The 17,418-nt window shown below is 35.2% G+C and overlaps 3 protein-coding genes across 3 annotated transcripts; 2 read left to right on the top strand and 1 right to left on the bottom strand.

Moving 5' to 3' along the window:
• The first annotated feature begins 1,324 nt into the window (after nt 1–1,324).
• LOC141397098 (uncharacterized) lies at nt 1,325–3,224 on the top strand. The gene is made up of 4 exons (XM_073973016.1): nt 1,325–1,803; nt 1,861–1,938; nt 1,996–2,363; nt 2,423–3,224. The coding sequence occupies exons 1-4, from the start codon at nt 1,328–1,330 to the stop codon at nt 2,602–2,604; spliced, it is 1,104 nt and encodes a 367-aa protein (XP_073829117.1). The 5' UTR covers nt 1,325–1,327; the 3' UTR covers nt 2,605–3,224.
• Nucleotides 3,225–6,307: 3,083 nt separating this feature from the next.
• LOC141397097 (uncharacterized) lies at nt 6,308–7,067 on the bottom strand. Its single transcript, XM_073973015.1, has 3 exons — nt 6,668–7,067; nt 6,530–6,607; nt 6,308–6,467 (listed from the first exon to the last, which is right to left on the bottom strand). Exons 1-3 carry the CDS (start codon nt 6,931–6,933, stop codon nt 6,455–6,457), a joined length of 357 nt encoding a protein of 118 aa, XP_073829116.1. The 5' UTR covers nt 6,934–7,067; the 3' UTR covers nt 6,308–6,454.
• Nucleotides 7,068–10,407: 3,340 nt separating this feature from the next.
• Bub3 (mitotic checkpoint protein Bub3) lies at nt 10,408–11,791 on the top strand. The gene is made up of 2 exons (XM_073973014.1): nt 10,408–10,863; nt 10,920–11,791. Exons 1-2 carry the CDS (start codon nt 10,663–10,665, stop codon nt 11,706–11,708), a joined length of 990 nt encoding a protein of 329 aa, XP_073829115.1. The 5' UTR covers nt 10,408–10,662; the 3' UTR covers nt 11,709–11,791.
• The last annotated feature ends 5,627 nt before the right edge of the window (nt 11,792–17,418 follow it).

Raw genomic sequence — 17,418 nt, 5'->3', positions numbered from 1 at the left:
AATTCGCCATGAAAAATCAAAACAAATAACCATATGATTGGGTAAGTAAGAGATAGCATGTCATCACTTTAAAGACAAACACAAGCGATAAAAAGAGACAACAAGAGACCATTCGGCGAAAATTTTGACAGTTTACATTACAAAAAAAGTTGCTTTGTTGTAGCAATTCGCCGATGCATCTACCTTCCTAATTGTATCATGACACACATTTAAAAAATAACATAGAACAACAAAATACGTCAAAAAACTATGAATTCGCCATGAAAAATCAAAACAAAAAACCATATGATTCTGTAAGAAAAAGATAGCATGTCTACACTTTATAGACAAACACAAGCGATAAAAAGAGACAACAAGAGACCATTTGGCGAAAATTTTGACAGTTTACATTACAAAAAAAGTTGATTTGTTGTAGCAATTCGCCGATGCATCTACCTTTCTTATTGTACCATGGACAGTTTACATTACAAAAAAAGTTGCTTTGTTGTAGCAATTCGCCGATGCATCTACCTTTCTTATTGTACCATGTACGGTAACAACTTTTTCTCGGAAAATGTTTTGTATGTATCTACCTGAATTGACAGAAAAGAAATTCGCCTCAAAAATTTTTTCGCCTCTGTTTATGAATTTTCACATTTAAAATCTTCGTTTTTCTTTGAATTCGCTTGATGGAGGACCTATGGGCCATGTCAAATACCCAAAACTTGGCGTAGGCGTCCAGACAACTGCAAAAACATTTGTAATATAATGAATGAAAATCATCGATTTCTTTTTGTTTTCCGTTCACATATTTTGTTGTTGTTCATGTTAATTTTTACAAAAATGTCAAAAATTTGTCTTCCCTACTGTCTGTGAAAAAATGATGGACAGCTGGGAGACAGCCGATAGTCCCGGTCCACACTAGAGTGATTTCATTGAAAAAATTGCATGAAATTATGCGTCCCTAGATCGACTTCCATAGTAGAGTAAAATCATAAAATTGCTGTAGTGGGGAGTTCGATTTAAGAACGCCTAATTTCATGCAATTTTTTAATGAAATTCACGCTAGTGTGGACCGGGACATAATGTTTGTATAAGGCTGTTCCAGAACTGCAAGAATCTACTAATTTTTACTATTTTTTCCGATAACATAAAGGAAAAAATGCTATCGTAGTAAATAATAGTAGCTTCTTGCAGGTTCTAGAACAGAGCAATTTTTACTCCGATAACAATTTTTCCTTTATGTTATCGAAAAAAAATTGTAAAAGCGTGTAGATTCTTGCAGTTCTGGAACAGACCAATTATTATTAATTGGAACGTTTTTAAATTTGTTAGGTTCGTGGTTTAAATGGCGACAACACAACAAATAACCAAACATACCAAACATCAAACACTTCTATCGGACTTTTTTTGTAATCTTGGATTGGCGTATTTTTTGAATCATTTAATTTGGGGGAGAAACAACAAAATAATGGAAAGCTATAAAGCATTAAATAAGGAGTTGGTGGAAGAAAACCAGACCATGAGGAAAACGTTGGCGGAGTATCAGACTGAGATAGTCCATCTTAGAGCTAAGTTAATGGAGGTCGAAATAAATTATAACAGAATAGGTATACAAGGGGCCTCCCTATTAAAAAACTTCTTCACAGAGCAGCTGAAAATATTAGATCCCCAATCTTCTTTATTGGAGAACAATCGAAGGCGTAGCACTCTGTTGGCTGAAGAAGCAAGGCGGTCCAGTTCTGTTATACAAACTCCCAGATCATTTAACTCCACATCTCCTGTCCGATCCTCCGATGTTGAAGAAGTTATGGAGAGAAGCCGGTAAGAAAGTGCTAAGCAATTTTAAATACTTACGAAACTAATGAACATTTTTTGCAGAAATATAAATGATGGCAATATGCGTGCAATAGTGGAAGAACAGGAAAATGATGCCAATTTGGAAACGGAAGAGGAATCGTAAGTTACCAAAAAAACATAGAATAGTATGTGTATTCTCAATGTTTAATATTTTAGCAACAATGAAATGTCACATCGCGATATAAGTGAATACATGGCAAATATGTCGCTGGCTTACAGGACAGATACAACAGAAGATACCGACACCGATGACGAAAATGAACTATCATCAGCAAGGCAAACAGATACTGGTCAGAGGACATTAAGGGACGTAACAAACACACATATTTCCACTACGAATGAAACGGCAATGTCACCAAAACGTGGGGAATTTGTGACTGTAGTAAGAGGCGGAAGATGTAGAGCAAATACAGCTACGCAAAATAACATGGGGAACGATTCTAATGTGGACGAAGTACGACACTTAACACGTTCAGGAAAGGTGAACTCATTTTCTGCGTCTTTCCCATTGTGCCAAAATAGTAGTAAGTAGTGTCGCGTTATATTTTATTATTATTTACTGATATACATATTTTTATTATAGCTGAAAATGATCAGACTGCATCACATTCCCAAGATGTATCAATGGAAACAATAGAAAATTTTCACGAAGGGAATAGTAGCACCCCAAATTCCAAGGAAACTACTTCAAGAAGACCGCAAAGAAGATGTAAACCAAAGTCTTTGAAAGAAATATCTTTACAAGTTAAATTAAGAAGGACATGACATGTTGACGTACGTACAAATTGAACTGCAAGTTAGATACTTGTTATTTTCGGCTCAAGTTGAATGTTTTCATTAAGCTCGGATCGGGAGCAAATTTATTTCACAGGTAGGTCTTGTCACCCTGATCACAAATATATATAACATTTATTGCGGAAGTCCATACTTCCCGAGATATGGGCCTCTGAAGTTCCGAAAATTCCCTTGTTAAAGGCCGACTATTTAGACAAAAATGTATGATTTTAAAGGAAATTTTGTTGCCGTTCCCTAGATTTGCACCTGTCCATAGAAAAAGCCTTAAATCCTATTTATAATAAAATGTATAAATATTATAGTATATTCCTTAAGCTTTACAGTAGTATCCATATTATCATTATCCGTTCAAAAATAGCGAAGTTACATACAAAGGAATATTCGGAACTTCAGAGGCCCATATCTCGGGAAGTATGGACTTCCGCAATAAATGTTATATATATTTGTGATCAGGGTGACAAGACCTACCTGTGAAAAAAATGGGTTCCGATCAGAGCTTAATGAAAACATTCAACCTGCTCCTGTAGTTATAAATATATGTACTTTTGTTAATTAGGAAACACGTCGAATGGACTAATTAGTAATAAAAATAATTTTTTAATAAAATCGATCGTTTATGCCTATTTCTTTATGCTACTCACAACTGGAACCGATTAACTTTAATTTGCATTCGGGAACTAACAAATACATGAATCGAAAAGACTGTTCTTATATTAAATCATAAAAGTTCTACGATTACATACATATGTACATACATATATGTTCTGTTGGTATGCCTAAATGATTGACGTTCGACTGCCCTTTTATTTTTTATTTTTTTATCAGAAGTAGGCAAGGTAAGCAGGCAAGGCAGCTTATGTACGCAGGCCTTAATAGTCTAGAAGTTATGGCCAATTTTTATAATTGCAATAAGTTGCTAAATTGTTCCATGGAATCTTTTTTTCATGTTTTTGGCAGTTTGTGTCACATGGAACACGTTTTGTCACATTTTAACCAAAACACTTTATATCATAATGCCGGCCATACACTAACTGCCAAACTGCACTGCCAAATGAGCCCTTGTATACGTGTGTGATTGAATAGTGTGTGGCATGTCTTCAATCCAATTTTGATGATGAATTTTCCTCCAAAAGCACGATTTTGAGTTAAAATTTTCGACAATTTTTAATTTCTTCACAAGCAATATTTGTTATTTTCAAAAACTGTCTGTCGATTGCTTGGAGAATAAACAAAATTCATCGGATTGAAAGGGGTTCATTTACAAAATCAAAACTTTTTTGATTTCAATTCTGCTTAAACCCAGATAGCATTTGGAAGACTGTTTTTTTTTTTTTAAAACACATTGCGGAGTCTTTTTAGAGTCCTTTTGGTGATCAAAAACTAATTAAGTCGCTTGTATGATCAAAAAGGGACTCGAAAGTGACTCTCTGTAATGATTAAAAAAGTACAATTTATAATACAACAACAAATGTGTAGCAATCACAAATAAATCATTGATGTGTTTAAAATGTGACCATTTTTTTTATTTATTGCCACATATTAATCATCTGGAAGATTGCAAAATGCCTAATCAAAAAAGGGTCATGCAGGTGTTTGAAAAGTGATTATAATTATGTATCTTCTGATCATATTTTGAACTGTCAGGTGATTAAAATCTGATTGTTTTGTTTTGTTGTAAATAATTCTCATATACACTTTCTACAAAACTTTGATATAAATGTAACGTATAATATTAAAGGTACAGACAAACACAAGTGAAATGAACAAGCAGTATACCAACCACCGCGCAACATAAAGGATAATTAAAAGACATAACAAAGCAGAAAAGACAACAAAACAAAGGAAAGAAACAAAAAAGAATAAAAAGAAAATTTTTTAATTTATTTCGTCTAATAAAATGACTCCATAAAGACTGATAAATTATTATAAGCATGACTCTAAAAAGACTCGAAAAGGGTTCCAAATTAATCAACAAAACACCAATAAATGATTGAAATACGACTCGAAAAAGACTTTATATACCATCAGAAAATGGGCAAAAATGACTCGAAACTAATGCAGAGGAAGACTCATTTGTGATTTGTTTAGAAGAGTCGCCTGAGGTTACGTTTTCCTCCCAACAAAGGAGTCATTTATGATCAGAAAATGAGCTCATATTCCAGCTTTTTAATCGTGTAGTCGGATCAAAAAAGACTCGAATTTGATTAAAAATTTCAAAAAATGCTGGCTGGGAAATACTCACACATACATTAACAAAAACTTCAAAATATACTAATACTATTACAAATGCTGTCCCGCATGCCCACAGCATTATATGAAGTCCCAGCAAACCAAAAGCGGAAGAAAAATCAGAGTTCGGACCGAAAGTCGGATGAAACGTCCGAGTTCGGATCCGAACTCTGACCGAAAGTCATATATGTTCTCTGACCGAAATTCGGATGAAAATCGGATGTTTTAGCCGACTTTCGGAAAGAATTCGGTCCGAACTCTGATGTACTATCGTATAAATTTGGCCCGAGTCAGATGAACTTAGCGTATGAACTTCTGATTTATTTACCAGCATTCGACCAGAATTTGTTTTTATTATTAAAGATGTTGAAAATACACAGTTATAGTAGGTTTATATATAAGCAGAAATATCCAAATCCTATACAAGTTTATCTACTTCAAACATATTAAAGGTTTTAATATCATATTATGCTCTGTTAAATGCGCGACTTGGTGGAAAAACAAACAGTCATCAGCTGGGCTGGTAGGGTAGTGGCATCGTAAAATTTTGAATATGTTATGTCAAAACTTTCTTTATGTTGTTGGGGTAATTACAACAAAAATATTTTTTTTTTTATAAAGCGATTTGACTTTTCATATTCGATCAGCTGGTGTGATACCACTACCTGGTAGTTCTGCCATGAAAAAATTAATGTCTAACCCCCTGTTTTTGTAACTTATTTTTATTCGTTCGTCTATATTCGTAATAATTTAGGTATCCATAGCTCAGCCCGCAGATGACATGCAGACCTAATTTTTCGTAGACGAGTTCCATATATGGATAAAAATTCTTCATTTAAAAATCAGTGCTCCACATTTCCGCTAAAGCGAGTAAATCGATCTACAAATTTTGACAATTCGTGTGAAAGCAATAAAAATTTTTACAAAAACAGGGGGTAAGACAATATTGAATAATGGGGTCGTTCTAAACATTTTCTCAGGAAAAACTTATGTAAATACATTTTGAAAATCCTATAAAATAGAACAAATTTGAATCAAAATGTAATATAAAGCTTTCAGAACTGTCGTATGTCCCCAGCAAAAAGAATGAATCACCGCAAGTGTAAAGTACAAGTTCCGTTGGAGTACATCTATGAACTCACTTATGAATTTTACAAGAGCGCGCAGCTAGGATGCACTCCATTTTGCGTCTTATGAATTTTACAAGAGAGCGCGCGTCCACAGCTAGGATGCACTCCATTTTCGATACAAATCACAGCTTTTGATGTATGTAGTGTTTTGGATTGAATTTAAAGCCACTCTTCGGATTGCATTTTTAGTCAGTCTAAAGATGCAATAAAAATGCAAGCCATTGCGAAATATCCCAGAATAAATAAAATGCATTTATAATTTGTGTACAACAATAATACAAAGAACTTTATTATATAAACACAGATTAAAAAAGTTTCCATTAAATTCAATCACATTTATTTATTTATTTCAAAATTCATACATGATACTTTCTCCGTTCTCCAATTAATCCAAGCGCATCTGCTTTTGCTTCATCATCCTAAAGTTTTTTTATGTTGCCTTCCCATCACTAGTTCAGCTTTCAACATGGACTCCTAAATATTAATCATTGAGAATATACATACATACTATTACGATGTTTTTTTCGGTATCTTACGATTCCTCTTCCGTTTCCAAATTGGCATCACTTTCCTGTTCTTCCACCATTACACGCGTATTGCCATCATTTATATTTCTGCAACAAATGATGTTCATTAGTTTTGTAAGCATTTAAAATTGCTTAGCACTTTCTTACCGGGCAACATCGGTAGACGAGGATCGGACAGGAGATGTCGAGTTAAATGATCTGGCAGTTTGTATAACAGAACTGGACCGCCTTGCTTCTTCAGCCAAGTATTTTAATAGCGAGGCCCCTTGTATACCTATTCTGTTATAATTTATTTCGACCTCCATTAATTTAGCTCTCAGACGGATTATCTCAGATTGATACTCCGCCAACGTTTTCCTCATGGTCTGGTTTTCTTCCACCAACTCCTTATTTAGAGCTTTATCGCTATCCATTATTTTGTTGTTTCTCCCTCAAAATTAAATGATTTAAAAAATACGCCAATCCAACATTACAAAAAAAAAAAATCCGATAGAAGTGTTTGATGTTTGGTTATTGGTTATTTGTTGTCGCCATTTAAACCCCGAACCTAACAAATTTAAAATCGTTCCAATTAATAATAATTGGTCCGTTCCAGAACTGCAATAATCTAAAGGAAAATTTGTTATCGGAGTAAAAATGTGTAGGTTCTTGCAGGTTCTGGAACAGGCTTATACATACGTTATCGGCTGTCTCCCAGATGTCCATCATTTGGTCTGTTCCAGAACTGCAAGAATCTACGAATTTTTACTATTTTTTCCGATAACATAAAGAGAAAAATGCTATCGTAGTAAAAAATAGTAGCTTCTTGCAGGTTCTGGAACAAAGCAATTTTTTCACAGACAGTAGGGAAGACAAATTTTTGACATTTTTGTAAAAAATTAACATGAACAAAAACAAAATATGTGAACGGAAAACAAAAAGAAATCGATGATTTTCATTCATATGATCTGTTCCAGAACCTGCAAGAAGCTACTATTTTTTACTACGATAACATTTTTTCCTTTATGTTATCGGAAAAAATAGTAAAAATTAGTAGATTCTTGCAGTACTGGAACAGACCAATAATTTTACAAATGTTTTTGCAGTTGTGTGGACGCCTACGCCAAATTTTGGGTATTTGACAATCAATAAATGTACTCAACTATCCTGTCATGTGTAAGCGCAGGGTAAAAAGAAATCTAACTGTCAATTAGTCTGTTCCTTTCTTTTGAAAATGGTAAAACCGACAAAAGTAGTAAAAGTTGTAAAGTGCTACCATATGAATTATATGGTGCCAGAAGTAAAGGAAAGTTTTTCGGGTAAAAAGTGGTAAAACTTGCACGTAAAGTCAAATAAAACTTCGTGGTATAAATGGATACACCAAATGTAAACTTTCTCTAACAGGTAGTTTACACTCTCTAATGTTTGGTTTACATTTACGAAATCCACTCGATTTCAACTGTCAATTCCTTTGCGTATACGTCAAATGAAAACTCATCTGAAATCCATTGGATTTCATTTGACGTTTAAGCAAAGGAATTGACAGTTGAAATCGAGTGGATTTCGTAAATGTAAACCAAGCATATCAATGTCATATGTGCTGAGATTTTCTATCGTTATACACTCGCTAATATGTGTGTTCGTTTACTCAAATTGTTACTGGATGTTGTTCGTTTACTCTACAGTACAATGCAAAAGAGCTTAGTCGATTACAAGAAATTACAGGACTTGTACAAATTTGTACAAATTGTTAAGTAAACGAACACACCTAATGTGTGCAATATTGGGGATTTTCCTTACGCCATTTAGTTTTTGCGTCCACGCCGGTGCTAGACTTATTACAGTCCAGCCCGATGTAGTGAGGTTGGGATTTTGCAATCTGAGCATCTTCAGCAGGAGCTCCTTATCCACAGTAGGTGGGGGAAACCACGCTGAAAGGACCTTCCTGGATGGAATATCAGTTAGGGGGACCGCCGCGAGATCAGCTCCTTCCTACAGAGCGCCAAAGCCCTCAACTGTCCGAACAAGAAAGTCTCGTGACTTCTTGTTCAGACAATTAATAACTTTGACACCCTTCCGCAAGAAGGCGCTGCCAAATTGTCGGTCCTCCTGATCTTCCGGTCGAGAAACTATGGCAGAACGAAGACCAATTTCAAAAAGCAACCAGTGACTGTCGCTTATTCTACCGTTCGGGTCATGGTAGAACAAGAAAAGGTAGCAGCAATACCCAGCTGACTGAACTGGGTTGTAGCGTTAGTGTCAAATTTCATATGACATTTTATACATTTATTTCTATTTCGATGTACATTAGGGACATATATTTTTGGAGAAAAAAAATATATCATTCGGAAAAAACCATTTCCCAGAAAGACTTCTTCATATCAATGATATGTAACCTCCTTCAAGTTTGAACGATAAGCTGCTCAGTAAATCCCCGCTTGTGGAGGCGATACAACGTTTGTTAATATGTGAGGTATTTTGTTAAAATTAAAAAAATAAAGCCCTAATAAACATGCGTTTCTTTGATTTCTAAAACAAAACATTGAAACAGCTTCTCCTTTTTCTATGAATTTCCAGTGACCCCAAACTTTTCTGCAAGAATTCTAATTTCTGCGAGAATTTATGCATTTAGTGGAATGATGTGGAACCATAAAAATTGAATATGTAACGAATTTTCATTCATGTTTGCCAAAATATTCAACCAAATGTGAAAAATTATTAGTTTTTTAAATTCCAATAATTTATAGACATTACCTTGTTTTGTTTACAAATACAACTGGCAGTAACGTTACAAACAAAAACAAATTCCTTTGTGGTTGTTGTTCGAGTTGTATTTGTTGTAGTATTAACTTTACCTTATATTTGTTCTACCATGCGTTCGGGTCAGCTCTGTCGATGATTGCCAAAAGAAGGTCTTTATTTATAAAATCACATACAAAATGTAAACAAGCAATTCACAGTAATGTATTATTGTGAACAAATTTGACGTTTTGCATGATTTGATGTAACACCTTCTACCTCTACTTTAAGCTTTGTTCCAGAACTAAAAAGTCCCAATTTACATTAGGCGAGTTTACTTGCGGCAATTGTGAGTTTGATGGAGAGAGAGGTGAGGCATATGGTAACCCTTTGCCTCTCAACACCCTCTCTCACCAACAAACTGACAATTGCCGCAAATAAACTCGCCTAATGTAATTTGGGACAAAGTTTTTACAACTTTTACACATTTTACTAGAGCTGGCAAAAAATCGATGGCACTATCGATAATATCGATTATTATTTAAAAATTCAATATCGATAGTTTTGCCTATCGATATTATCGGAATAAAAACCCCCAACTTGAAATGCATTGAAATAAATAGAAATTTCGCTGTTTTTCGGTTATGTGTGTGTAAGAAAGTAAGTCCGTAGTCACACGTACACATTTTTTCGGTAAAATAAAATGTATTTTTTTGCATTTTTTATAAAATAAAAGCAGTTGTTTATTCTTCGTTAGATTTCTGTGAACAACTTTTGCATAATTTCAAGAAAATCATTGACATTTCCGCCATTTTCATCTCCAAATTAATGGCGATGACAACTTATCGATAATATCGATAGCAATCGATATTTTAAAACATTATATCGAAAATATCTAATGTTGGGAATATTGATGGTTTGCCAGCTCTACATTTTACCAGACGTTCCCGTACACAAAAAACTTGCAAAATATTCACTTTTCTTTAAACAAAAATGGCGCTGAATAGCGCTCTTTTTAAAAACTTTTTACTCGACAAATTTGAGCGTGTAAAAATAGTAACATGGTTTCCGGCGTCTGATTGGCTGATACGCCGACTTTGACATTTGTTCCAGTTTTTTTGACGTATTTCTCATTTTTCTGTTCCCGAACTATTTCAAAAAAATTTAGTGTGAGAAAGCATTTTTTACATTTCTCTCTTTTACGAGTTTTACTATTAAAAAATACGGGAACGAAGCTTTATTGTACCATCGCGTCAAACTCCTTCGCCCTTTTAAACGCTAAATCTTGACGCCATAATTGTGTTTTGACAACAGGAAGAAGAAGATAATAGTAGACGCCGCGACACATTTTGGACCGCCTTTCATTGAGGTGTGTTCAACGCTTTTGTGCCAAAAACTGAAGGGACGCAGAAAATTTAGAACTAATGACAAAAATGAGACCGACTGAAGTGAAATTAAGTAATCCCCCAGAAGATTGGATTTCAACAGTCAGATTTGGACCGAAATCAAACCAATATTTAATAGCCTCCTCATGGGATGGAACAGTTCGATTCTATGATGTGAATGCTGTTAGACAAGTTATTAAATTCGTGCAGGATGCTCCGGTCTTGGATGCCACCTTTATGGTAAGTAACAATCTCAATAACATATTCCACTTGTATGAATTATGGCTTTGTTTTAGGATGTAGTACATGTAGTGAGTGGTTCGCTGGACAATCAACTGCGATTATATGATGTAAATACACATACCGAGAATATTGTGGGAAGCCACGATGAACCTATACGATGTGTTGAATATGCGGAGTCGGTTAATGGGATTTTGACAGGCAGTTGGGATAAAACGTTAAAATTATGGGACATGCGTGAGAAACGCTGTGTTGGAACATATGAACAGTGTAATGGAAAAGTATACTCAATGTCAGTCAATGATGAGAAAATTGTAGTGGCTACCTCCGAACGAAAGGTACTGATTTGGGATTTGCGCAAAATGGAAGAATATATGATGAAACGAGAGTCGTCGCTCAAGTATCAGACCCGTTGCATTCGTCTGTTCCCCAACAAGGAAGGTTATGTCATGTCTTCAATAGAGGGCAGAGTAGCTGTGGAATACTTAGATCCAGATATCGAAGTACAAAAGCGTAAATTTGCCTTCAAGTGTCACCGCAATAAACAGGATACTGTTGAACGTATATATCCAGTAAACGCTATTAGTTTCCACAATGTTTATAATACATTTGCAACTGGCGGCTCTGACGGATTTGTCAATATATGGGATGGCTTTAATAAGAAACGATTGTGTCAATTTCACGAATACGATACCTCAATATCATCTCTTAATTTCAGCCATGATGGTAGTACATTGGCTATTGCTTGTTCGTACATGGATGAATTGGAAGTGCCGCCCACCAATGTCCCGAACCCGGTCATATATGTTCGATATGTAACGGACCAAGAAACAAAACAGAAGTAAATAGATGCAAAATAGCATTTACAAATAATACTAAATTAAGTTTTACATTAAAAAATATACGTTATAAATTATTAAATACAGAATTGTGTGTTTTTGTATTGAGAAAAAATGCCGTACTCTATGTGTAATTAAACAAGTAAAAAAGTGTCAGTCGGCTTTGCCGACAGATATATACCCTCAGCTAATGTGAAGCCAAACTTTCACCTCCGGACAGATCGAATGTATTTAAGGTCTCTTCAGAATTTTGTGGCCCTTTTTGGACATTGGATTAGGAATTAACTGCACTAAGACACAAATGACGAAGGCCAAATCGGTTGAACAGTTCGAGAGTTATCGTGCTCTCAGACCGCCACATATTGTGAAATAGGGGTTTCTTACACCTTTCCGGCTGTTTTCCCAAGAAATATGCAGGTATGTGATGGAAAACGATTCGACTCGTTTTGCCATAAATCGAAATCGTATATCTCTAATTTTGGTGAATATTTTCATAAAATTGAAAATGGATTTAAAAAATATTATTCAAATAAGGGCCGTTTGCGAAGCAAAACTATATGTATCATCAACGGCACTCCGATTATATACCATTTCGATTCTGCAAATCGAGTCGATTCGGTTTTCATCACATACCCGATGGACTTGCCTCTGAAAAAACTTTTACCGTCGTAATGGAGGTAGCGTATGCAAATCACTTCAACAAAAATCAAAGTGATTCGAGAGCAGGTCTTAAATTTTGTGTGAGAGGTACCAGAAGGAGTAGACAAATATAGTCCATATTCGAACCTGATCTATATCTGGTAGATATATTAGGATGTGCAAAGTATAGATTACATCGGTCACTCCTTTCAAGAGTTATCGTGCGCAAAATTTTTCCGAAAAATTTTGAAGTTTTGTGGGGGAGGTACCTGAAGGAGTGGACCGATATAGCCCATCTTTAAACTATGTTTTGATAACATATTACGAAGGTCAAATTTTGGACCGAATCGACAGATCCGTTCGAGAGTTATCTTGCGCTCCAACCACTAACACGGTGTCATAGGGTTTTTTGTAACTTTCAGGTCCATTTTCTCGGGAAGTATGGACTTGCCCCTAACGAAACTTACAGCGTCGTATAGAGAACAGCGAATACAACTTGCATAAACAAAAATCAAAGCGATTCGAGACCAGGTCCTAAACTGAACTTTTCTGAAATTTTGTGTGGGAGGTACCCGAAGGAGTGGACCGATATAATCCATCTTTGAACTTGAACTAAGTTTGGACAAAATATTACGAAAGCCAATTTTTGGACCGAATCGGCAGATCCGTTCGAGAGTTATCTTGCGCTTCAACCACTAACACGGTGTCATAGGGTTTTTTGTAACTTTCAGGTCCATTTTCTCGGGAAGTATGGACTTGCCCCTAATGAAACTTACAGCGTCGTATAGAGAACAGCGAATACCGGGCATGTTCTGGCATTCACCTCTGCACCTCACGTGTATCTAATTGGGGTGTATTCCTCACACTGTAATTTTGATGGCGAGAGCTGAGTGAATCCTTATTTTTTAAAGAAACTAATTGCAAATTCCTGCAAAAAACTGCATAGGACCAAAAATTAATGTGTTTTCTATGAGTATTTAAAAAAATATTTAATTTTCTTAAAACAATATGATTTAAAAATTTCTTTTTTCTTAAAGTACCAAATTCAACATGTACGCGTTCTTGTAGAAGTTCGTTTCTTTGTTTACGCCTGTTTCGTAAACAATCAAACGAACAACCCGTACATACCCACACACGCATGTGTATTCGTTGATGCGCCAACACAGTAGGGATAGGTAAGTCGACTTTCGGTTAATCGATTAATCGATTTTTTGCAGTCAAAAATCTAAAAATCGTAGTCGACTCTTGTCTGGAAGGAAAATCGCATAATCGATTATCTTGTGATCGATTTTCGAGTTTGACCAAAGATTGTTGACTTGGCGGTTTTACAGTTTCAAAAGAAAACTCGAAAATCGACGAATAGTCGATTATAATCGATTTTCTGCGGTTATGAAAAAGTCGAAAGTCGAGTTTTAAGACAACTGAAATAATCGCAAGACCGAAAAATCGCATTTTTAGATTCAGACCATAATCGAATAGTCGAAAAATCGATTATTGCTTTCCATTACCTATCCCTAGTAGAGCTGGCAAAAAATCGATGGCACTATCGATAAAATCGATTATTTTTTAAAAACTAAATATCGATAGATAGTTTTGCCTATCGATATTATCGGAACAAAAACCCCCAACTTAAAATTCATTGAAATAAATAGAAATTTCGCTGTTTTAGGTTTTGTGTGTGTGAGAAAGTATGTCCGTAGTCACACGTACACATTTTTTCGGAAAAGTAAAATGTATTTTTTTAATATTTTTATAAAATAAAAGCAATTGTTTATTCTCCTTTACATTTCTGTGAACTACTTATGCAAAATGTCAAGAAAAGCATTGACATTTCGGCCATTTTCATCTCCAAAGTAATGGTGTTGACAACTTAACGATAATATCGATAGCAATCGATATTTTAAAATATTATATCGAAAATATCTAATGTTGGGAATATCGATGGTTTGTCAGCTCTAATCCCTAGTTGAGCTAACCCGCTAAGCTCGGATCGGGAGTTGCTAGCGACCAGACTTCTTTAGACACTTGTCGGCCATTCAGATCCTCGGCACAACTCCATCACCTTGATCTTAAAAGTGTATATATATGTCACTCACCTAAAGGTGAGCTGTGGATTATCAGTTCGCCTGCTTGGGTTGTGACAAAGGTGGATAACCTTTGGTCAGTCACACTTTTCTGTGTACAAGATGTCATGTAGAATGAATATTAGGTCGTCATTCAGAATGACATGTCGAGCACAGAAAATTGTGACCTAAGCCCCCGCATCGCGTCAAGATTGTTACCCCTGACGGGGTATATGGTAAATTTCAAATTTCTTTTGCAATTACATTGGAAGAAACGTTAAAAAATTTTTTGCGAGCACATCCGCAATTTTTGGAACATAGATTAAGAAAAAAGTCGTGGTTTCAAATCTGTTCGCGTTCACAAAATCGGATGCTGCGCTCCAAAGTTATGGGGGGTTTTATTCCCTTATAAAGAACAAATATTTAAAAATTAAATTTTTGCTGTAATAAGAAAATGTATATATAAAGCGTTAACAGCATTTAATATCTATCCGTGGATGCCTAAATATTTACTAAATGTATTTCTATTTTCGCGGAAAATCAAGAAATACTGAAAAAATCTTAGAGTAAATTTAATTTGAAATGATACGAATTTTTTTTTTGAGCTTGAGGTCTGTATTGATGTTTTTATTTTATTTTCCCAATATTTCGCAATTCTTAAAATTGCATCTTCAGGGGTATGGGTGCCACCGTGGTGCAATGGTATGCACACCCGCCTTGCACGATAAAGGTCGTGGGTTCGATTCCCCGGCCAGTCAACATCAAAACATTTTTCAACGGTGGCAAAATACCCCTCAGTAATGTTGGCGACATTTCCTGAGTATTTCAGCCTTGTAATACTTCTCTACAAGTGGTGTCTTACTCTTGTGCCAGACTATGAAAAATTTCATATACGTGAAAATGAGTTTATAGGCAAGAGGTGTGAAGGGGGTGAAACTCTGTACACAAGGTTCTGTAATCTGAAATTATTCTTTGTGTTTTCATTCGTAACTCTCAAACCAATGCAAAGCAAAGAAAATATCAAAATTTTCATATGATTTCATATATGTGTGTAGACGTCAATGAAAATTTGGAAGAAAATGGCAAAACGTTTTCAATGAATTTTTTCATAGTCTGGCATAAGACTTAGACACGCCGTTCGGACTCGGCGATAAACAGTAGGTCCCATATCATTGAGCTAATATGAATCGGGGTGCCCTCATTGATATGAGAGAAGTCTCCCTTGTCCCATCTGGGATGTTTGTGGAACAATTATTATTATTTCTAAAATATATATATTTTTTTTTTGTTTAATACGAAAAATAGAAATAACATTTTTGGGAGTTATTCTACTATTTCGCTAAATTTCGATGCAAGGGCTGACGGACTTCGCTGAAACTTGCGATGACAAACACAAAAGTGGAATTGCTTACTTTGATAAACAATAAGATTATGAAATAGAAAGTAATATTGAAATTACAACCAAAGAAAAAACATAAAAGATAAAAAACGTATAATTCGCGAATTCGTTAAAACCAGTAAAGGCGCATGCGCTTTTCAGATACCGCGAGTGCATTTCTATCAATATGAGGCGATTTTTCCACTTTTCATTCAGCGGCCAAAGTGTGCCGTCAGCTGCATCTTACTGTTCAAAAAACCTTTATGTGGGTAAAAATTGCGCGATGTACATAAGATTATAAGGCGCATACGATTTCAGTGACCGCCTATAAAAAATACGTAATTATAAAAAATTTTTGAACAAATTCGTCAAGAACCGCGGATGTGCTACCAAATTCTATTTTATATGAAATACGAATATTACTCCAGAATCTCGGTAATTTATGCCACACGGTTTTGGAAAATAATATAATCGCGTATAAAGGATTCCATTTATGTAAAAATAACCAAAGAAAATCGCGGTTTAATGCGCGGAATCATCAAAATATAATTTTGCAGAATTTCCTACTTTCAAGGCATCTATAACCGCCGTTTTAGTGGATGGATTTGAAAGCGGAAGTTTTCATTAGAGCCGGCGCGTAAATGAACTAAAATCATGCGGGGTTCAAGGGTACCTGAGTCACAGTTGTAAATTTTGAAGCAAAAAAATAGGTTTTTAAAGAAAATGTACGCACCAAAATTTCGACTTTGGACTCCTATTCCTAGGGAGCTGTATGAAGCACACTCGTGAGATATACATCAAACGATGTGGAATCACGAGTTCTACAATCCAATAAATAGGTTGGGTAATTATCTGGTTGCGCCCTCCAATTATAAGAAAAATTCAAAAAACCCAGATTTCAAAACTTCAAAATGTCAGCATCGATTTTAGGGGAATGCAGTGTATATATCGAAAAGGCATACATTAGAACCATGTTGCCCAAGGGGTATTCTTCAATTCTTTTTTTGAGCTCAGTAGTGGGATTCTGTAACTCATTTTTGCTGTTACCGACAAAAATCGGTAAAATTAAATCGCAAAATTATGACTAAAACCATAAAGAAAAGTTGGCATCACTGTTTGTGTCATTTTTTAATATTACCACCAACGCAGCTTCCACATACATTATTTGTTATGGTTCATTTTATGCGACCCCGGCTCAAACACTTCAATTAATATAAATATATTCATATTGTATAAAATGTATTGACAGTTCGCGACTTATTAAATGGTGAACCTCAACTTCAACGATTGTAAAACATTTTTGAATATTACCATATACACTTTCATACGGGCTAAAAGTGCCTCATCGAAATAATGGTTTTAGACCCCAGTAGCATGGTAGAACAAGAAAAGGTAGCAGCAATACCCAGCTGACTGAACTGGGTTGTAGTGTTAGTGTCAAATTCCATTCGACATTTTATGTATTTATTTCTATGTTCGATGTATATTAGGGATATATATTTTTGAAGAACAAATTTATTCATCTGAAAAAAAAAAACTATTTCCCATAAAGACGGCTTCATATCATTGACATGTAACCTCCTCCAGGTCCGAACGACATGCCGCACACTAAAACACCGCTTATAGAGGCGGTACA

This window comes from Musca autumnalis, unplaced genomic scaffold, assembly GCF_047663935.1.
Source record: "Musca autumnalis isolate F117 unplaced genomic scaffold, ASM4766393v1 scaffold_3, whole genome shotgun sequence".
Lineage (NCBI taxonomy): Eukaryota > Metazoa > Arthropoda > Insecta > Diptera > Muscidae > Musca > Musca autumnalis.
The sequence above is the reverse complement of the archived record's forward strand: the minus strand, read 5'-3'. Positions and strand labels throughout refer to the sequence as shown.

Bases quoted from the DNA above. Each gene is read 5' to 3' on its own strand.
- LOC141397098 (XM_073973016.1), top strand. From the start codon at position 1,328: ATGGCGACAACACAACAAATAACCAAACATACCAAACATCAAACACTT. The intron at 1,804-1,860 runs GTAAGAAAGTGC...CATTTTTTGCAG, and splicing joins GAAGTTATGGAGAGAAGCCG to AAATATAAATGATGGCAATA. The intron at 1,939-1,995 runs GTAAGTTACCAA...TTAATATTTTAG, and splicing joins TTGGAAACGGAAGAGGAATC to CAACAATGAAATGTCACATC.
- LOC141397097 (XM_073973015.1), bottom strand. From the start codon at position 6,933: ATGGATAGCGATAAAGCTCTAAATAAGGAGTTGGTGGAAGAAAACCAG. The intron at 6,608-6,667 runs GTAAGAAAGTGC...CATTTGTTGCAG, and splicing joins TCGTCTACCGATGTTGCCCG to AAATATAAATGATGGCAATA.
- Bub3 (XM_073973014.1), top strand. From the start codon at position 10,663: ATGACAAAAATGAGACCGACTGAAGTGAAATTAAGTAATCCCCCAGAA. The intron at 10,864-10,919 runs GTAAGTAACAAT...GCTTTGTTTTAG, and splicing joins TCTTGGATGCCACCTTTATG to GATGTAGTACATGTAGTGAG.